The sequence below is a fragment of the Nicotiana attenuata genome, unplaced genomic scaffold (assembly GCF_001879085.1).
Source record: "Nicotiana attenuata strain UT unplaced genomic scaffold, NIATTr2, whole genome shotgun sequence".
Taxonomy (NCBI): domain Eukaryota; kingdom Viridiplantae; phylum Streptophyta; class Magnoliopsida; order Solanales; family Solanaceae; genus Nicotiana; species Nicotiana attenuata.
The window spans coordinates 315974-338834 of NW_017670477.1; the positions used below are offsets into that span (position 1 = coordinate 315974).

The 22861-nt window shown below is 37.5% G+C and overlaps 1 protein-coding gene across 2 annotated transcripts; it reads right to left on the reverse strand.

Moving 5' to 3' along the window:
- Window positions 1–254: 254 nt before the first annotated feature.
- Window positions 255–19042, reverse strand: LOC109240006 (protein TONSOKU). 2 transcript variants are annotated; one of them, XM_019406627.1, is made up of 19 exons: window positions 18524–19042; window positions 15293–16090; window positions 14403–14579; window positions 14111–14202; window positions 12884–12982; window positions 12202–12719; window positions 12072–12115; window positions 11715–11963; window positions 11155–11302; window positions 10505–10624; window positions 9906–10006; window positions 9333–9456; window positions 9048–9160; window positions 6696–6807; window positions 6364–6468; window positions 6208–6274; window positions 5979–6099; window positions 5514–5684; window positions 255–1082 (listed from the first exon to the last, which is right to left on the reverse strand). In XM_019406627.1, exons 1-19 carry the CDS (start codon window positions 18800–18802, stop codon window positions 414–416), a joined length of 4107 nt encoding a protein of 1368 aa, XP_019262172.1. In that variant the 5' UTR covers window positions 18803–19042; the 3' UTR covers window positions 255–413. The 2 variants fall into 2 exon arrangements, with proteins under 2 accessions (XP_019262172.1, XP_019262171.1); XM_019406626.1 differs by having other exon boundaries at window positions 9906–10009.
- Window positions 19043–22861: the final 3819 nt, after the last annotated feature.

Here is a 22861-nt window from a genome sequence, read left to right on the forward strand (position 1 = left end):
TTACCGTTACTCCAAAGCTCTTCTCATTTCTGATGATTACTTTTCATAAATTGACAATGATAAAACAAAACAATTCATCAAGAACTATGTTTTTTTTCCCTAAACACCGAGAGCACAAAAATGCTACTCAAGCTCTTTATCTAATGTTTAGCTATATTTATAAGATGGAAAACAACGACTTTATCTGCTAGTATTTCATAAAGCAAGGTCAAGACCCTCCACTGACAGATGGATTGTATTATCTCAATGCTATATACACTTCATAAGCTAGATTAACTAATAAGTACAAGTAATAATTAGTACTATATATCTTAGAGGCTTCAGTTCACTGATGTCTAAGGTAATATCACAATTTTGTACATTGTAGTGTAACAAACAGGAGGTCTCTGAGTTAATATAGTCTTGCAAATAACTTAAATTCTTCTGCAGCAAGGCCTCAGATGGCAACACTTTAGTCCCTCCACTGACAAATGGATTGTATTATCCTCAATGTGCCCCTGAGATGAACCACTTCTCGAACTAGATGCCCACACAGCATACAAGCTTTCAGCTAGCTCTTTCGTGAACCCATTATTACTAAGATCTAACAGTTGCAAATGCTTTGCCATTTGAATAGCAGCTGAAAGTTCTTGAATGAACTCAGATTCTATGTCAGAATGGTTCTTTAAAGAAGTGCCGCTACTACTCTGATTCGTAGCTCGCTCTATAGCATCCACCTCGACTTGCTCATCTTCACTATCTGGAGCTTCGAGCAGATTATCATCTGTATTAATTGTACATAACTCTTCTTGACAACCTTCTTTAGCATTAGCTGCAGATGCCTCGGCCATATGGTCTAAAAGGTTAGCATCTGTTTGGAAGACATTTGAGCATTTATTAAGAGAGCATGGATCATGTGGCAAAGCATGAAGTTCTTCTCGATCTGCATTTTCGGCCAAGTTAAGCTCTTCCAGATTATAGTTCTCTGATAGTCCCTTGAGTATACAAAGAACGCCAAGAAGTCCCAGTTGACATTTCTGCAATAGCAGAACTCTTAAACAACACCGGGAATTACTCAATGCTGCTGCCAATGCCCTGCCACCCTGCATTCATACTTCAGCTTTTAGATTTTCAATTAGAAAAATTCAAAGTATTGAAGTAGAGTATCCAGATAAACTGATCTAAATATATGTTGGGAATTCTTCCATACTGGGTAGGCTGAAAGGAGCATAAAACTTCCAAAACATGCATATTATCAGAAGTCAAGAGAACTAATCCAGCTGTATGTTGGGAGATTATAGATTTATTCTATGTTTTAAGGTTGTTAGTATAGCATTTACTTCTAGTTCTAGCATAATTAGGATATCACTGACTAAGTAATTAGATAATTCTCCTTATTTTAGGTAGTCAAAACTTTCCTTATTTCTGATAGCATAAACTATCGTATAAGGAGCCTCTTGTACATAGGGACCTAAGTAGTTTCTCTACTAACAGGCGGCCTTATACTGCTTTCCCAACCAATGGTTTTCCTTCTTTTATAATTTACTGATCTCTCTTTTTGGTGACTGTTTTAGAAGTCCCACGCTTCTTTCAGAACAAAATTATGGCATCGTTGTTCACTATTCTGGTCTTCTCCAGCCACCCTTTGAACTAACCACAATATTTTATTATTAAAACATTAATTAATAACCATGTGAAAGAACTTTTATCAGCTGTTGTCGTTCTTAAAGATTATTCATGATACACCGGATTTGACGCAATAGAGAGGGCAGCTTGATTGTCAAACCAGAGTTTTGCTGGTATTGGATGCTCCAACCCAATTTCAGTCAAAAGATGATATATCCACATAATCTCACATGTGGATTGTGACATAGCTCTGTACTCGGATTCTGCACGGGAAGGAGATACAACATTTTGCTTGTTAATCCTTCATGATACTAGGTTCCCTCCAACAAAGACACAATAGCTTGTAGTAGATCTTCTATCAATTTTGGATCCAGCCTAGTCAGCATCTGCAAAACACTCAACATGAGTATTGCCGTGATTGCTATATAATATGCCAAGTCCAGGAGCTCCTTTCAAGTAACATAAAATTTGTCCCAAAGCTGCCTAATATTTGACCATTTGTGCGGGCATAAACTGGCTAACAACGCTTACCGCAAAAGCAATATCTGGACGAGTCACAATGAAGCAGTTTAATTTTTCAACTAACCTCCTGTATCTCTCCGGGTCATCAAAAGGATCACTATCATTTTTCAAAAATGCATATCAAGAACCATTAGAGTATTGTAGGGTTTAGCTACCAACTTTCCAATTTCTGCGAGCAAGTCATAAATTTACATTCTCTGAGACAAAAGAATTCCCTTCTTGCTCCTATTTACTTCTACTCCCAAGAAGCCTTTCAACATGCCCAAGTCATTTGTATGAAACCTAGTAAGGAAGAAACACTTGAGGGAAGAGATCCCAGCATAGTCACTTCCTGTGATAACAATGTCATTAACATATACAACAAGGAGAATAGTGCCAACTGCTGATTGCCAATGGAAGACTGGTTGATCATACTTGCCCATTTTCAGCCCATACTCTTGAACTACCTCACTGAACTTGCCAAACCAAGGTCAAGGACTCTGTTCCAAGTCATACAAGGATTTTTTTAAATGACAGACTTTCTCATACTACCCCTGAGCAACAAAACTGGGTGGCCGCTCCATATACACTTCATCCTGAAGATCACCATGAAGGAAAGCATTCTTGATATCCAACTAGGGAGAAGATGTGAGTTTAGCAAATAAGCAGACAGAAGTGAGTTTGGCAACTGGGGAGAAGATGTCGGAATAATCTACCCCATAAGTTTAAGCATATCCTTTAGCCACAAGCCTAACCTTAAGTCTTGTTACGGAACCATCTGGACTAACTCTAACGGTGAAGACCCACTTACATCCCACTGGTTTCTTTCCCTCTGGTAAATCCACCAAACTCCACATGTGGTTATCATCTAAGGCATGTATTTCCTCATGCATTGCATCAAACCATCTAGGATGATTAAAAGCCTCCTTCACTGCGAGTACCGAGATGGAGTCTAGAGAAGCAATCATAGATCTAGTCTAGACGTAGAGGATAAATGGTCATAGGAAACAAAGTTAGCAATAGAATATGTGGATTTGCAAGTACGTGTACCTTTGCGAAGAGCAATAGAAAGGTCAAGGTTTTCTAGAGGAGAACCTAATGACGAAGTAACTGTTGCAGGACATGTGCCATTTGTCTCTCGCCTCCAAGAGTAAACTTGAACAATAAGCGGTCATGCTAACGCAATTGGAGCAGGTGTTGAAGGCACAATAATCGATTGATGCTCAATAGAAGAACCAGGAGATAGAGGAAGATCATCTGGTTGTTGTGTCAAAGCACGGGTAACTTGATATACTAGCCACTCATCTTCCTCCCTAGTATAAATGGGAGGTGCATAGAAGAATGGAGTAGCCTTTGAAAATATCACACCAGTTGACACCAGATATTTGCCAAGTTTAGTGGAATAACACTGAGACCCCTTCTGAAGGTGAGAATAGCCAAGGAATATACACTTCAATGCCTTGGAATCCAACTTGGGAATAGATGGTCGAACATCTCGAACATAACATGTGCATCCAGACACATTAGGTTCCACCGAAAATAATGACTTGTTTGGGAAAAGAACATTGTAAGGTACAATACTACCAAGCACAGTAGATGGCATGCGATTTATCAGAAAACAAGTCGTATAGATAGCATCAGCCCAGAACTGTTTAGGAACCTTCATTTGGAACAAAAGCGCCCGAACTGTCTCAAGAAGATGCATATTCTTCCCCTCAGCAACTCCATTTTGAGAATAAGTATCTAGAAGACTAATGTAATATACCATGTTGTCTCATGTAGGACCAAAATAACTCTGACATATATTCTTTAGCGTTATACTTCTTAAAATACTCACCAAATCATTGAATTGGGTTTTGACTTCAGCATAGAAGGCTGAATAGTGAGTAAACACTTCAGAACGGCTCTTCATAAACTAAATCTATGTCATTCGAGAAAAATTACCTACAAAAGTGACAAAATACTTATGCCCAGTTTTGAAAACAACACATGGTCCCCAAACATCAGAACGAACTAACTCAAAAACTGACGCAATTCGCTTATTAACCCTTGAGCCTAACGAGATGCGATAGCGTTTTGCAAATTGACATGACTCACAATTTGGATTACCTGTCATGTTATTTGTGCCACCTGAATCTACCATCCATTTATTTGAAGAGGTGATAAAACATGTTTTATCTGACTCAGCAAAAGAAGAAGATTACTTAATTGATTTCTGACATTGAAGGAATTCCATAAACTCATCTGAAACCAAGATTGTTGGACTAGAAGATGTAGCCATATTAGTCGTCATTCTTTTTTCCCTTTTTTCTTTAACTATTCAAACAGAAACCAGCAAAACCCAAGCTGCCACACCAATAATGATAGTCCACAAAATCAGTAAACAAAAAGGGAACTTAAACAAATCTAACCACGACCAGAACTTTACACAAATAAAGTTACCCACGCATTATAGAATCAAAAGTTTACCCAATAAATCAGAGGATTTCTAACTGATATAATCGAAAAGTTCCACCAAGAAATACTTAATTAGAACACTCAAAGGATCAAAATAATGGAAATGAACCAGCAAAATTTCAATGAAAAGACCCCAACATATCTCCCAAAAGATCAAGTAACAGAATCTCTCGTCTAATCCGATCACCAAAATACTTTTCACTTGAATAAAGCTCAACAAGCCAAAGATTCACAAAGGAGAAAATTACCAAGAATATGGAGTCCTCAACAGTAATCAGACACCAAATCAGCAAATGGAAAGTCAAAAAATGATTTTGACAAAAGAAAACAAAGTTGACAAAACCTGGAATGCTTTGAAATCTACCCAACCGACATCTATGAACAAGAGCCCACAAAATTCTAACCAGAAATGTCGAGGCGACGTCAGAAATAAAACCTCGAACTGATTTCGACGATACACGTGCCTCCACACGCCGCTTACACAGATGTTACCCGAAATTATTTACTGGCGCGTGAGATTCACGCGCTTCCCTGCCAGCCGTCATATTATGAAGTATAGTAGATCAGGGTGACGTGGTCCTCCCCATGTTAGCTGTGTGGTTGAAATCCCAAGTCCCTTCTACCTCCCTGGTAATAGACCAATTCTGTCACTTACCAAGTCGACTTTCGGCGAACTTTCTGAACCAACACCGGTGAATCAAATGCCTCTGCTCTGATACCATCTAAAGTATAGAGACAATGGAGCAATCTCTCTATATATTATTTCAGGAAGTAACAAGTATATATACAAGTACATAGAACACTAACTATAGAAAGAATAAAAAAGGAAATCCTACAAATTTGTTGTGAATCCCTATAATTCTGCTAGCTATGCACATGACATGAGTGTATGTTTACATTTATGTCTACATTCATTATGTAACAAATATTAAAGAGAAAGAGAGACAGACCTCTTGCTTGAGCTGATTACCCCCAAGGTCAAGCTCAACTATGCTATTAAATACAGAAATTTCTGCATTTAATTTGACAATGCAGTTAGGTGTCAAACCACAAGATGATACGTCAAGCTTCAGTTCTTGACTTTCTATGGACAATGACTGCATCAATTTTAACATTCCATCCTGCAGAGATATCCCAGTGTTATCAATTCAATTTTAATTAAAGAAAAAAAGACAGCTTGGTGCACGAGGCATCCTGCGATCACGCGTTGTTGGGGGAATGGCCGCACCCCAAGGGATGTTATGTAAACAGCCTACCGTAACACAAGCATCAGTGGCGGATTCCACGACTGAACCCGTGACTATAGATCACATAGAGACAATTTCATCATTGTTCCAAGGCTCCCCTTCATTTTAATTAAACACCACATAAATATTTTAAATAGAAAAAAGGAAGAAAGAGGATAAGCTGCTTACCGGTCCTATACTAGTGCTTCCAAGCAGTAAACCAGACAAGCTAGAGCTCTTGACAAGTTGGCAAAGACTCTCTATTACAGGCTTGCTTAGCTTTATTCCCTTTAAACTAAGCTCTTGAAAACTACAACAGGAAATGCTAGATCATGCACTTCGAAATACTGGGGACCAATCTAGAACTTTTACCACGTAAAAAGAGGAGAAAACAATTCAAGGAAGTTCAAGGACTTGCCTCTTTAAGTTGGTAAGTGTAGCCAAAAGATTTATCACGGCATTTGCAGCTATTGGGTGGTTGTGTCCTATACAATGAAAGATTGAGACAAATAAATAATGCATCGAAAAGGAAATATTCTTGAAAACTATCATTCAGATAGTCAATTATAAGTACCTAAAGAAAGATGTGTAAGCGCTGATCCAGAAGTCAGTGAGTCAGCAACCTTTTGAATAGTTCTGGATGTGATTGAACATTGCTCAATGTTTAAACTATAAAGAGCTGCAGAAGAAGAGCTATGTGAGAATAAGTTGAAGAACATTGCAACTGGAAGAGCCTGTCATGAGCCGCTAAATAACGAGCCTACTCGATATCTTGCCAGCTTTAAGCTAACCAAGTACTACATCCAATTCATGCAGAATGGGAAGCTATAGCATACTCACTTCATGAAAAGCAACTAAAAGATAGCTTGAATTTTTTTAAATATAAAAGAGCGAGAAACTACATACCTTTGCAATTCTGCAAGATAGTTGAAAGATATGATGCACATGCATCAGTTAGACGGTTCCCAGATATGTTGAGCACTTCCAATCGGGCGTATAGAACATGGCATTCACAAATCTGTAAATTAGTACAATCAGATAGGACTTTCTACTGGAACAACTCAGAAGGTTTTGTATTTCATTAGCTCGACTGCAAACAAGAGAAAAGATCACAAAACCGTGGTATGTTGATGAACTAAAATCATGAGTAACTTTACTATGTCTCACTCAGGATACTATTAAGTTAACTGAGGTTCATAACTATTGATAAAGCAGAAGTACCCTACCTGAGTTCCAAATCTATCTACAGAACAAACATTATCAGCATCACATATTTTTTCTGCCATTTGAGGAATAAAAGACCATACTTCTACTACCTAGGAGTTTCTCATGAGAGATAATTCAGAGTCTGTATCCATATTCTGAAATTCTATAAATGGTTCAGGATCAATTTCATGTTAAATGTCATGTCTCAATAACAGATAAACGGCGAAGAATATTTCAATTTTAAATCTTGGCAATTATCTTCTGGAAAGTGGAATGGTTCATCAAAGTTTTAGTGCAGATACCAGAATGGAATAACTGCAAAGAAAATAAACACCTTCCCGAGGTAGCTCGATCAGTCACGAACTAGTAATGTTCCAAAGCAGTTATCAGGGGACGCTATCTTAAGAGCAATTTACCAAATCAATAAATCCCTCAAGAAACTAGAGATTTGGTTCACCAGGCCAGGTGTTCTCTAATATTCCCAAATTCGAGTCATTACTAATAATACTCTAAAGGCACTCAGATATTTTGCTATTCTCATGTTCACCCTCATTAAGGAAGTAAATTCAACCCAACATCAGTCAAATGTCTTTTCCTGGATTATTTCCCCTCCAAAAGGACTACAAAAGTACAAATAATACTCTCCTTACGCACAAAATACCTGCAAATCATGGTTTTAACATTCATTAAGAATGTAATTTAATCTCAAAACTCATTCATGGAGAGAAGTCATTGTGCCTAGAAAAATATCAAATTTTGGATTCCCATCACTCTTGTGACCGCACCATCCCAATAACTCTATACGTCTGAGGATCAAACCACGTCTCAAACTGTGCACAGTAGCCTCTCTTACTACTCCCAGTCCTAAGGAACAGAACAAGGAACCTAAAGTCTGCTCAAGACATCAGAAGGATCCTAAATCGATACAATACACATATCCTCAGCCTTGCCATGACAAGATCCAGAGTTAACTACGAGGGAGGATATCAAAGTAACACATATTCTTGTGCCGCTACAAATAAATTATTTAATTAATGATCTTCATACTCCTATTGCACAAGGAAAGGAAACCAAATCCTGTGATTAGTCAATTGATGAAGAACATCAAGATGCAACGTAAAAATATTGTTAGCTGAAGATGACTCCAGAAAAGGGGAACCAATAGAATCATAGAGATTTTCTCAAATGATGACTGGCTAGATCACTAATAGATAGGAAACCAACTTCTGGATATTACTGTTAATAAGTAGGTGAAATCGTGCACCATAAAGAAGTAAGAAGCAATCAGTTGTTGCACGAAGCAATGGAGAACCTGAGTTTCAAGCTTCGTGGAATATGAGAAGGAATGCGGATAAAAAGACTCCTAATTGGTATTTGTATATAACTTAGTTCCCTTATTTTGTAGGAATCAGTTTTGATTTTGTCGGATTTAGCTTAGATTTAGCATTTCCTTCCATTTTATTTTATCGAGTATCAAGGAGCCAACAAACTGTATGCACTATGCTGTTTCCTCAGAAAACAAATTTCAAGAAGTAACAACTGAAAGAAGTTAGAATCTTTAGGATATTTTTTATTCCATATGAACACTACAGTACTTTATTTGGATCTGAACCAATATCAGACGAAAGTTTCTGATATGGAACAGCATAAAATAAAACAACAGAAAACAAAATCCTCTTATTGATTGTACGAAAAAGTAGAGAAATTATACCCTCCTTTAATCAGCTTATTATGTGATTAACACATTATCCTAATCTATGTAACATGTAAGAAAAATGCTTGTTGGAAGTTTGCCTAGAAGTAGGCGAGCTTTAAAATGTCAAACTCTTCTGATATGTTCATGGAGTTGGAAGTTAGTATTTCAAGCTACAGAAGATGCCATATATTTCTAGACTTGAATAACCAGCAAATGCTACATTAACCACTGCCCTCAAAGCATGATATTTCCAGCATGGACATGGCTATGCTGTGCACAATTCATGAGTACATTGTTCATCAAGGAAGAGGCAAAGAAAAGTCATATTGCAAAGTTCTAAGAATTATTTAGTAAACCTGGAACAAAGCAGTTGAACCAAGTCGATTGCAGTGCAAATCCAAGGTCAAACCACCATAATTTTGCCCTGATGAGGTGAATACTCTCTTAAGCTTCTCCATTGTTCCATTTCCTGGTACATTGCCAAGATTAGAAAAAGGAATAGCAAAAAGGTTAACTAATATTTCACATAAATGAAAAGTTAATGGCTAAGAATCAAGCTATTTGATAACGTAAAAAGCAAGTTGGAATGTGCACATTTCTGGAAGCAATATGAAGAATGATATTGACCACATGATTGTTACCTAACAGATTGTGAGAAAGGTCTAAGACAGCAAAAGTTTTGTGTACATATAGGGCATTGATTAATGGTGCCACTGATATATCTTGCAGTTCACAGTCAGACACCACGATTTCATCCTCCGACACCTGATAAACATATATTAAAAGAAGCAATCAGACTAACAATTAAGGGGCTTTGCAAACACATCCTTTTTCTTACTCTATTTTAAATATGATTGCTAAAATTGCTTTTACGTCTCCTTCCAAAAAACCACATGCAGTCCCTCACTTTAAGACATTAACAAATAGTCTGGGAGATTGAAACAACTAAAACATCAATAGCAGTTTATCACTTGAACAATATTGAGTATCCCATTTATTAGCAGAAGAAAACTGCAATATGTGTGTCAGTTCGTGTTTGACTGAGTGGGAGAGAGAAATATGATACCTCAAATTTTGTCCAGCCAAACCAATAAACAAGGTTCCATTCCAACCAAACAAGATCAAGTACCCCTCCACAAAATGACCCTCCACCACCTCGCGTGTTGAATAAATGCTAAGATATTGTAGGAAATGTAATGAAAATTTTATCTTACCTCTTGATTGTACAGCATCTTAAGAACCTTCAAGATCGGTGGCTGAGACAGCTCCTCGCAGCAATCAATATACAGTTTCATGAGATGTTTTGGAACCCATACTGCTGATGACAAAGTTGAAGCTTTATAATATGGGGGATATAATTGTAAATGTCATGGCTTTGCATATTTCAAAATCTGAAAATAGTCAACAAGTAGCTTTTCTAACCAAGGTGACATGAAAAAAATTCCTGATAGATCCAGGGTGATCTCCCCCCCCCCCCCCCCCCCAAAACAAATTTCACCATCAGCTAGACAAATAAGTCTTCTCGAATAAGATCATCAGTTATTTCCCCCATTCGTGTTCTCCCTCAATTCTTGACTAGAAATACCGCTTCTTCACAACTTTCCCCAAATTTCATCTATAAAATCATTTTTTATCCTCAAGCACTTTTGCATTCACATCTTTAGGGAATTAGAAACACATTAAGAGTTCACTCCGTGGACAAGGAGGAAGCTACTAATGATTTGAAAAGTAGCAAATAAGATACACATAAAACCAAAATAAGAGACATGATTATATAAAGATATGAGTAATGAACAAATTGGAAGAAACATACCATCAATTGAAACGTCAATGCACGCCTTTCCAGCCATATTATCATTTAAGATACTAACAGCTTCCAGTGATTCTATAACTCTTCCATCATGCATCATATGTTGGATGACTGGCACTAGGCCTATAAAGGAACTAACGTATCAGCCGATTGACATATGATGCCAAGACAATTAAATAACAAACCTATCTAGAGAATGTCTGCATTTCACGGTATTTTTATATGAACACATTTATTTTAAAAAAGATACAAAATATCTTTTTGTGGAATCGTAACAGAAGAAAAAAAGAACAGCTCTTTCTGTAACACATTATCAACCTTTGCCAAAACTTTTTTGATAACAAAGTATATCGCAATCCTGCTTCTTTGCTGCTCTGTTGCATTTTAGAAAATAATAGTAGTTCTCTTAATGATAACCGGAGCAGCTGCAGCAGTAGTGGTAAAAACAATAATAAAGCTCAACATAATAACAATTTTTGGGTGCCTTAAAGTTGTAATCAAAATGCTCAGATCTGCAAAGCACCATAACATTCATGAGTCGCACTGGCTATGTCTTTTTGTCCTTTAATGAATAGTTGAATAATGGTTAATGCCTCGTTAAAAGTAATAAAAACAACAATTTGAGAAGGTGACAACTGAAATTTAATGCCTACCTTTAGATCTCTCCTCAGCTGGGAGCTGTAAATAGTACAAGCATGCTACCTCAACCTTCATCTGCTCTAAGTTGAGCAACATTCCAGCATTACCTGAACCCCATTTTACATGTACAACATTGTTGCCAATTCTGAAGAGGATATGTTGCTGCAATTAACACATCAAGCAAGAGATATTGTCAATACTGCAGTGTAATAACAGTATTACAGTGAAGATAATAATGCTTGGCAATGTCTCCTATAACCTATGTTGCGCGGACTCTCCAAAATGTTGCCGCAACTGTGTCGGATCCTCCAAAAATACAATACTTTTGGAGGATCCGACACGTATGAGGGGATATTTTCGGAGAGTCAGAGCAACATAGCCTATAACGAACCAAAAAGATCCAACGATGTACACGTGATGGGTCAATGGCCAGTTTATCTTATTGTATATTATGGATAAAAAGTTTAACTTATTACTAATTCTTGGTGAAAACAGAAACATATCAATTGACCTTGGATTTAACTTCTTGCATTAACACAAGTAGCCCGTAACTTGAGGCTTAATTTACACTCACACAGTGTTCACTACAGGCATGCAGAGTGAGATCGGAAATGTCATTGCCAGAAACATCTGCATCCAATTTTCTGTCACAACCTCCAAAGCTAAACTTTTGAGCAGAGTTTTTTGTGCTTGAATATGTGAAATCCTTGTCATCCCGTGAACCTAACTCAGGAGTCCTAGATTTGTCGGAGCAAGTACTTTCTTCAAGGTTGACAGGGGTACAAGCACTGACAACACATCGTGACCCAATTGGTGAAACATCCTGCCAGACAAGGATAGGGATCTTAGCAATCAACTTTCTTTTTAATAATAGGTAATCAAATTTTTCAAAAGGAAAATCTCTTCAAATTCTGTTCAACAATTGGAATACCTTCAATCCATGAGATGGACTACACCGATAGTTTGCGTCTTTAACTGCAAATTTACCCAAATACTGGTCAGTGGTCAGTGTTCTATTTCTTTCATGAAATAAGCTTACTGTTATCTGCAGACTAACTCACACTGATCAGAAGTAGCAACATTTTCTACAGAACACTTGTGGGAGGTTCTTCTTGAGCAATCACCCATTTCACCCTCAAGAGGAGTAGAAATTATCCTGCTGGAGCTGTATACATCTTCATTGTCGCCTTCATCATCAGAAAGAACAAGACGGACACGCTTACGACCAACTGCTTGACTACCAGCAGGCCTCGACATGCTCGGGGACGAAAAATTGGGTAGCTCAGTAGATGCAATAGTTGTTTCTACATGAGCTAACTTCAGCTTAGCTAGATTTCTTTTGGGACGGACTAGCGATATCAAAGGCATATCCTCGTTGAGTTCATCTTTGCTGCCCTGAGATTTTGATATCTTGAAACCCAATTTAGCAGTCTTTGGTGATATGCTATCATATGACGTGATTGGTGATTGGCTGCCAACTTCTGTTTCACTTTCAGAACAGCAGTCCCCTGCAACATATTGTGCTTCAAGATCTCCAACTTTTGACTTCTTCAATTTGTCAATTGACGACTGCAGCCTCCTGTACTGTTTCATCCTTATTACTGACAAAGCAATATCTATACAAACCCCTGATATTCAACATAAAGACTATGCGCAAGACAAAAAAACATCTGGATATTTACTTTCAGTAACATATTAAGGATGGACCAAAATCCAAGGACTTCGTAAGTAAAAGCATTTTACCTGGCCTCTTCCACATTATCGAACCTGATCATCTGGCTATAGTGCATATTTTCTAGAGCAGACAACTGAATTGAGGGCTTTTTTGCCTGAATAGCAATCCTGCAAAATGATAATATGGTTGGTAGATAACAAAAGGACCAATAATGATAAATTATGTTGCTAAACATTTTTGTTCAAGAATCCTTAGCTTTCCTCTTACATCTTTTCGTTTTGTCTGTTCTCAAGACAAGCTGCTTGTATGCCATCAAGTCAGCAAACAGAAATGGAGAACAAGGAAAAGACATATTGTCCATAGAAATTTTAACACACCAACATATTGTCCCTCGCTAGACCTCACTTGTGAGATTTCACTGAGTATATTGTTATTGTTGTTGTTGTAGTTTGAGATATTAAGAATAGAGTTGAAATTTGTGAAGTCCCATATTGGTTGGGGGAATGGGTTGTGGTCTCCTTATATGGACTCGGGCAATTCTCCCATCATGAGCTAGCTTTCGGGGTTGAGTTAGGCCTAAGGGACATATCTTCGTATGGCATCAAAGCCAGACCCATCGATCCTGATTGTTGTGTTATGCAATATTGAGCCCCCGTGTTAATGTTATCCACACTCCAGTTCCACTCTTGGGCGTGTGCGGGAGTGTCAAGTCCCACATTGCTTGAGGGAGTGGGTTGAGGTCTGCTTATATGGACTTGGTTAATCCTCCCCTCATGAGCTAGTTTTGAGGTTAAGGCCCTAGGCCATATCTTCATAAAATTAAATGGTAGTTTAAAAAGGAAGTGGGGCTAAAGGTTTAAGATCTTTTAGGGATGAAAAAAGTGCACATAACTTTTGAAGAAGTAATATATTAACAAAGGAATTTATAGCAGAGGAAAGAGATTTCTATTTAAGACACTATTGGGAGACGCGTTGAAAAGGGAAGTCGGATATTCTCATTGGGACAATGGAGTAAGAAATTAATGAACAGAATATAAGAGCTACTTCATGGTTGCACCATTTTCGTTGTGTGTCCATGTTGATACACGAAAGAAGTGCACGAGAGGGAGAGAGAGATTTTACTGAGGAAGTACATTGACAACACGAATTATCAAGCTTTAGACAACATAGAACCCCACATGAGAGATTTAGTTCCAGTCGGGCATCTATACTCTTGCAGCCAAGCACATTTGACTTGTATGCTGGATACCACTCATTTAGCATAAAATTGTGATAGTAACAATAAAGATAAGTACCTGTAACCCTCTTCAAAAGCCGCCAAAGCACCTCCCCAATTACCATTAGAATCCAGTATGTTCCCAATATTGATCTTTGCTAGTGCTTGTCCCTGAAATCAATATAAATGTTGTTAAAGAAGAGATTACGAATATCCAAAGAGAGATATAAATTGGTCAATTTGTGCAGATATCCAGTTTCCAACAAGTCCTAAGTGCACACAGCCCAATACAGTCATAGTACCTCAGGCGCCTTTCATCAATAACAATGAATGTGAGTGTGTGGATACGATGTTAAGCATGACGAGATTACCTCCAAATTTCCAATTGCTCTGTATGTGTCCAAGCTCTTGTTGTACCATTTAAGAGCTTTGTCAAACTCCCTAAGCTTCTGGTATGATTCTCCAATGGCTAGAAATGAGTCACTTAATTTCTCTTTGTCACAGAGCTCACTTGCTATTTGCTTCTTCTTTTTGGCATATGTATGATGCTAACCAAAAGAATCAAGGTACCAAATTACACAACTCCCAATTGTTAGATGAATCAGACAACCACACAGAAGAGAAAAAGCTATTGCTGTTGCAGTTCTATCATCAAGAGGCTCCTTTTATTAACCCCACCCACTCAAATTATAAAATAAAAAGAAAAACAAAAATAGCACTAGAAAAGAGGTATAAGGGTTCGGTGCATGTGTAGGAACTCTTAGCTCCAGGCTTTAAACCATGTGGACACCAATTTATTTTTAAACCATTACAAAATAATTTAAAAATTTTACTCTGAGGTTCACAAAAAGAGTCAGCAACAACATAAATGGTGCTTCCACATCAAACCTCAATTCCTGAATACAACCGCAATCTGTTGAGACAGATAAAAAGTTACTGCTTAGGAATTTGGAGTTTAAATCAGCTCCTTTCGGCCAAAAAAAAAAATAAAGAAAAAGAAATTGAAATGGCTGCCACTGACTAATATCCCTTAGAAATTGATTGAGCATCTGGATATCCGTGCGAAAAAAGGATTAATGGAGTAGAGGAGGTACAGATTGACACAAGCTCGTCATGCAAAAGACCCCATATTTGTTGCAGAGACAGAGCCAGGTTTAAAAGCATGATATGGATGATGAAAACAAATCATGGAAGTATGTTAGCAAGCTAACTGGTAGTTTTGGAATAAAGCAAGAACGCATAAAGAGAAATACGTACTTACTTTTAGCCATGCAAAGATTGCGCCTGATTTCTCAATTAGACAATCAAGGGATGAATTTTGTTGCAGCAGGCACTTCCTCTCACCCTCTGTTCCTCTAGCTATTTCTATTTCCCTAGCAAGCTTTTTGAGATTTTGTTCTTCTTTTTTTATCTCATCCATTACCCTGCATGCTTCTTTCACTATTTCAATGTTTTGATTGGCTTGACTAATCAAAGCATCTTCATCTTCCATGGACTTGGCCAGCCTTAGAGCCCATTCATAACATTTCATGGCCTCATCATACTTTTGAACCCTGTAATGCAACTCCCCAAGATTTATATATCCCTTTGCCTCCCCTTGACAGTGGCCTATCCTATGACAAATAAGAATATCTTTCTCAATATGTTCTCGTGCTTTATTCCATTTTCTTAGCTCAGTGTACACGTTTCCAAGGTTATGATGGAGCCTGCTGCGCCCGTCATCATCCTCACTTACTTCTTCTTCATCACAGATTTCTAATCCTTCACTGAGAACTTTTTCAGCTTCCTCCAAGTTATCAAGATCAACTTCAAGCATACCAATGTTGTTGTAGGCATCAATGTATTCCTTAACAAAAGAATGTTTGTTGGATCGTAAATTCTTCTTGAGTGTTTTAGCAAGAGCCAGTGCCAATTTGAAATACTTTCTAGCGTTTCGAACTGAGTCATGGTCATCCTCCGACTTCAGAAAAATTTCATGATATGTTCTTCCTAGTTGAGTGCTGGCTCTTTGCTGCTCAACAAGGTCATTTTCATCCTTGGCAAGTTCTAAATGCTTTTTCTGTAAAATACAAACCACAAGTATTGATGACCAACAAATGAAACATTTGCACTGCAAACACCAAAACTGTTGGAAAGATAATGTTTTATCATTTATGTCACTGGTAATATAAAACCAAAAAAAGATTTTTCTTAAAAGAAAAGGGGGTAAAAGGTCAAGATTAGAAGAAAAAAATTAGACGTTTCCTTTTCTAGGAAAATATATATATATAAATAGTTGTAACATCAATTAGTTTAGTTTGATAATTTCAGTACAAGTACAATACTCAATCAGGACGAGCTAATTTCAGTCTAGACTTATCTTTCTCATGAAACGTGTTAGGTCTGGAATTTTCCATCCAAACAACAGAACTATGAGAGTGCGCATAAGGGGTTCACCAAATATGAATATATCAAATAGACGGGGAGAGAAATCAGTCCAGCAACCCAAAAGCACGACCAGAGCACCATGAGCATATCATGAGAATAAAATTGGATGCCTAAGGAGGTGACAATGTTGCCAGATTATAATGAAAACGATTCAAACAATTCCACTAGCATCTTGAAATCCTAAAATATGCCAGGCATAGAGTAACAGGCAATCAGGATTCGTAAAGGGAAAATGACACTGTATTGCCGCTCTCAAAATAATAGCCGAAAAAATGTATATTTTTTGTCTATATATACATTCTGTGTGTTATATACAAAAATTATGCAAATTTTATACACTTTTTCAGCTTCCGAATGTAAATAGTTTCTGGTGCGGGCTAAAAGTAATAATACCCCATTCGTAAATGCTAGAAATTTCAGATTTTAAAACTAAAGTTAAACTTTATAAGGCATCGAATCAAAGAGAAAAGAACATTATATAACTAATCAGCACTAATCATATGTCTTTCATATGGCTAACATATTGTTCCTGTAGATAGTTATTCTAAAATTCAAACTCCTTGATATCACCAATCACTCAATATTCAGGAAACAAGAAAATAATCCTTAGCTCAATAACCAATTATATAAAATAGGAAGAAAAAAACATATTAGAGCTTAAGCCCACTGAAACGTCATTAGCAATACAAACTATAATGTTGCAAATGTACAAATCATTAAAGCATAATGCACCACATATGATGCAACTTTTACATTCAAGAGCTAGAGAAGTTCCCATGCACAATAAAACTAAAGCAAATTTCACAACTTTTTTCTTTTCAATAGATATTGATGCAAACTGACACGCTCTACCGCTCATGAATATAGTAACATAAAAGTTGGACCGAAACACATAGGATTTAAACCTAAAACCAACTATGCAACCTTCACCTTTAGCTTGGGTCTCAGTATCTATGGCCTTTATTCTCAGCTTTGAATTGTGTTTATCAACTCGTCTAGAGAAATAATCATTTATGATTTGTGGCTTGCAGCTGATACATTTGTTTCTGATTAGTAGGAGTCCCCAAAGCAAACAATTAGACTTCTAGGTGGATAATCAAGCTTGGTGCTGTTTTCTAATAAAAAAATACATTGCTTTCTAATTAGTTTAAAGTTTAACTTTATGCGCTGTTAAAATACTTGCACAATCAGCTCATTCCAAATTCAACTACAGGTAATTGTCTATGTGGGTCAATTGGTTTTGTGGCCCTTTGCAATATTTTTTAGTTTTATATCAAGTCTCCCAAGACATGAATTGAGCGTAACTGGAGAAGTGAGGATTCATAAAGCCGAACCCAACTTGTTTGGGATTGAGGCATAGTTTTGTTGTTGTATGCTATCAAATTTCCCAGGAGATCTTTATTTTTACACATAATATATTTGAAAATAAAACTTAAGATATGTGCATGGCCATTTGCTTTTATTTCAACTATAAAGGGTTATGTTCAACTAGGGGCGGAGCTAGTGTGTTATGGGCAGGGGCGGATTTAGGGGGGCGCAAGGGGTTCACCCGAACCCCCTTCGCCGAAAAATTACACTGTATATATAAGGCAAAATATGGTTTTTATCTCTATATATTAAGTTTTGAACCCCCTTAACACAACCCAAAAGTGTAGTTTAGTGGTCAAGGGGGTTCAAAACATTCATAACGTCACAAGTTCAATTCCCACTAGCTACAAAAAAATTTTTTGAACACCCTTCGTGGAGATCCTGCCTCCGCCACTGGTTATGGATTCGGCTGAAACCAATAACTTTGGTCCATGCCTTGTATTTATCTTAAGAAATTCATTGAATATGTACAAATTATTAACTTAGAACCAAGTAACTTAAAAAACTAAATCTTGAACCCATAAGCTTGAAATCCTAGTACCGCCTTTGTGACAGTTCAACCATTTCCTCAATAAATTAGGTAAACTAAAATATATGCTAGTAAACTTGCTACAACCAGCTAAACTACACTGTTAAAATTCTTATACTGTCAATATATATAATTCAAACTTGTCTTTTAGTTAGTCCTTGTTTTTACCTGAAAAGTGAGGGCATGTTTGTAGTCCTGAATGCGGAGATAGACTTCCCCGAGCGATTGACAGGACGGAAGAAGCTGCCTTTCGGACAAGTACTTTAGGGAGATTTCATAGTCGATTCGAAGCCAACGAAGCGCCTCTATGTACTCTCCTCGGTTCTTGAGGATATCGCCAATCACATTTGCCCATTTCGCCTCCTCTGAACGGTTCCCTTCTGCTTTCGCGCTCTTGTATGCCCTCTTAGCTGCTGTCAGCTGGTTCTGTGTATCGTTCTTACCCATTTGATTGATGATCTGTTGATGTGATTTTTTTGGGAATTTTAGTTGAAATTGGATTTGGAGGTTTTAGGGCTTTTTTGCTTTGTTCTATCTTTCTCCTTTTCACTGTAATGTAATGGCGGGGTATTGAGATGTTTTTTTGGTGTATTTTCAAATGTTAAAAGGGCTTGGAATTGGTGTTCGCGCCAAAATGTCTCTGTTTTGGGCTTTATTGAGGATCTCACGACCGAACTCTTGAGCTACAACTACCAGATTCGGCGACTTAATTAAGAAAAAAATTGTTAAGTACAATTTATTTAGAGGAACTTATAGAAATAGCTATAGTTCGGAGGCTTCTAATAAGTCAGTAGCTATAATTTAGTTAAATATTATTAGATAATATAGTATACATTTCTGAAAATTGTGAATATTGACCCTATTTAGAAAATGTATCTTATTGTATTCTTTGGGCGGTCTACAATTGCTATAATTTTTTTCTCTCTCTATCTTTATCTCTCCCTTCTCTATTCTCCGTTATATCTTAATTTTTTATAATTGTCGAGTATAATTTGTAATATTATGCGAAAAATTTGATGAAGAGAAACATATTCTTTGAGTAGAAACTAAAATAAATTCTAATTGTTTATTAAATATTTTTTTTGTTGAACCATTTATTAGTTTATTAATTATTGCTAATTCAATAAAGGAAGAATAAAAATTCATTTTTTTAAAAGTCTATCAACATCGTGTTTGGACTTGGTGCTTTTTTAATAGTGTAAATAAATTGATTAAAATTCATAAAAAATGAAGATACTTATAAGAGTAAATTAATTGTGAAGACAAAAAAAAAAACTAAAGACAACCAATAATTATGGACTGGAATTATGGGTGTTCATAAAAACCCGAAAAATCGAACCAAACCGAAAACCAAACCAAACCGACCAAAAAAACCGATACTTTTTGGTTTGGTTTGGTTTTGGTTTTGAATTTTAAAAACCGATCAAATTTGGTTTGGTTTTGGTTTTAATCTGAAAAAACTGAAAAAACCCCGAACCAAACCGACTATAGGAGTAGCTATTTCAAATTTATTATTATACCTATATATATGTATTATTTTATACAAAGTTTCAAAAATTTAATGGTAAATGTTAATAGTTTGCAATTTTAGTATAGTTCTTTACCTTTACATTCTAGTTTGATTGGTAGTTTTCTTTTGTTAAGTGTAAGAATCCATTTCGTGTTAAAAATAATATATTTTTAGTTGAGTCCTTCAGTTATTCATCACTATTTGATTCAATTATCATCAATATATCTTGGTAAATAATAGATTTCTCAAAGGGCAATTGATTTGATAGTGTTACGTTGAAAAATGTGGTCGCCGAAATATGTGTTTGGTAGTGTATGTCTTATATTTAAGAAAAAACCGACAAATAACCGAAAAAATCGAAAAACCGACATAAACTGAATCGAGAAAAAACCGACTTAATTGGTTTGGTTTGGTTCTAATATTTGAAAAACCGACTTACTTGATTTGGTTTCTTTTTAGGGAAAAACCGATCCAAACCGAACCATGAACACCTCTAACTGGAATTATCGAAAAAAATCCAAAATATAAAACAAATGGGCGACGAATATCATAACTTTAATGGGTTGTATTCATTGAAAAAGATAAACATACACATTGTTAATGCCTAATCAGATAATTTGATATGGGAGACTTGAAGTCGTTCCAGTTGTAAGCCAAAGTAGTTGTATACGGATAAAACCAAACCCATGGGATGCTTCGGTTTCCGATGAAGTAAAAGGAGCAAGAAATGTAGAGGCAAGGAACCGGAATCGAGGCAAGGAGCCCTCGATCCTGGGTCCGAGTAAAATGCCTGCCCTCGGAACATATCGGGGCCATGGCTCCCAGGTCCGGTTCGAACCCCAAAGGCCTCGGAGAGCATTGCCAGACGATCGAGCACGACCAACAGAAGGCCGTGATATCCGCGACCGGTCGGATATCACGACGTGAATCTCGGCACATATCGACAGAGAACCCGTGATGAGTTAAACAGAAGATTTTTACCTTTTATAGAATTGTACTAGGGTAAAACTCCTCTACTATATAAAGGGGAGTCTGATTATTCACTAAAGACGCTATAATACGCATACCAAGGTAATGTACTATTATTTTCTCTGTTATTCAAAGTTCTTATTCTTGTTCATCAGTGCTTGGTTATTGTGAGTCCGGGATCGAGGGTGAATATTTCATTAAGGCTGTTGTTAAGTCCGGAATCATCCTCCTCAATTGGTTTGATAATTTACTACATCTTTTATCTGTTTAATCTAACGCAATTTATCGTTTGTATCGAATTAATTTGCGTATCCTTAAAATATTTACAAATTTAATTGTTATCCATTTTTTAAGGTAAACAGTTTGGCGCCCACCGTGGGGCTACGGATAATAGTGGCTATTTGATAAAAATTTCAACAACACACTCTGCTTTACTCTTGTTCTTTGAGATCTTAATTTCAGGAAAACTCAAAGATATCAAACTCTCGGTCTGCTCACCTAAACGTTGATGTTGAATCGGGCCAGCATGGCGAGAATAACAATATAGTGCCCAGCAACGAGGTTCACCCTGCTGACCCCAACGGGGTCCTGGTCGTAGATCCAATTGATGCCAACTCCCATGTGGCCATTGATGCTAACTTGCTCACCGACCCGGAAAATAATGTTCGCGGGGAAGTCAGGTCGGTAGCCGGGGATACGCACGGCAGTGAAGGCGATGGGATAAACTTGCGGGTGATCTTCGGAATGCTACATGCTCAACAGGCAGCGATAGCCCAGTTGCAAAACCAAAGTCGCACTCCCAGTAGAGTTGAGCCTGAACCATCTCGGGAAAACACTCGCAGAAATGAACCGGTCACAGAAATGTTGAGTGAAGCTGAATCCAGGACCAACCCCGAGATAATAAAGATGCTCGAGGAATTGACAAAATGGGTAAAATCGGGAGAAAAGAAAATCGAAGCTAACGACAAAAAGGTGGACCTATAACTCCAGGGTCGACCAAATCCTAGGAGCACCATCGATATTGAAAGGCCTGGATTCCAAGAAGTTTGTCGAAAAGCCTTTCCTCCCGAGCGCAGCTCTGAAGCCGATCCCTAAGAAGTTCCATATGCCCGAAGTCCCGAAGTATAATAGAACGACTGATCCAAATGAACATGTGGCCTCGTACACGTGCGCCATCAAGGGGAACGATTTGGGGGATGATGAAATCAAATCCATTCTGCTGAAAAAGTGCGGAGAGACCTTGTCAAAAGGAGCTATGATATAGTATCACAACTTACCCCCAAATTTTATTGACTCGTTTGCTATGCTTACAGATGCCTTTGTAAAAGCGCACGCTAGAGCCATCAAGGTTGAGACCAGGGAATCATACCTTTTCAAGGTAAAGCAAAGAGATAAGGAGATGCTCAGGGAGTTCGTGTCAAGGTTTCAAATGGAAAGGATGGATCTGCCTCCGGTCGCAGACGATTGGGCCGTTCAGACATTCACCCTGGACTCAATCCCCAAAGATCGTTGGCTTCATAGCATTTGAAGCAAAATTTGATAGAATACCCAACAGTAACTTGGGCCGACGTCCATAACATATACCAATAAAAAATCAGGGTCGAAGATGATCAACTCGGGTCCACCTTGTGTTCGTTTACCCCGTCAGGACCAGCGACAGATCCAAAAGAGCCATCGATCACGAACCAAGTTCGAACGGATAGCGGTATCAATCGTACAATACAGATCGAAGGAGCATTAGGTCCGGACACAACCCTACGAGGAGTGAAAGAAGGAGTGATCGAGGTCATAATAATCGGGGATTAACGAGCAAGAACGATTTTGACATACCTATCGGGTCCAAGGAAGCACCAAGGTTATCAGAATACAACTTCAACATCGATGTTGTCGGCATCGTATCAGCCATCGGACGTATTAAAGATACTAAGTGGCCTCGACCATTGCAGTCCGATCTTGCCCAAATGGACCCCAATCTAATGTGTAAATATCATGGCACCCACGGCCACAGAACCGAAGACTGCCGACAC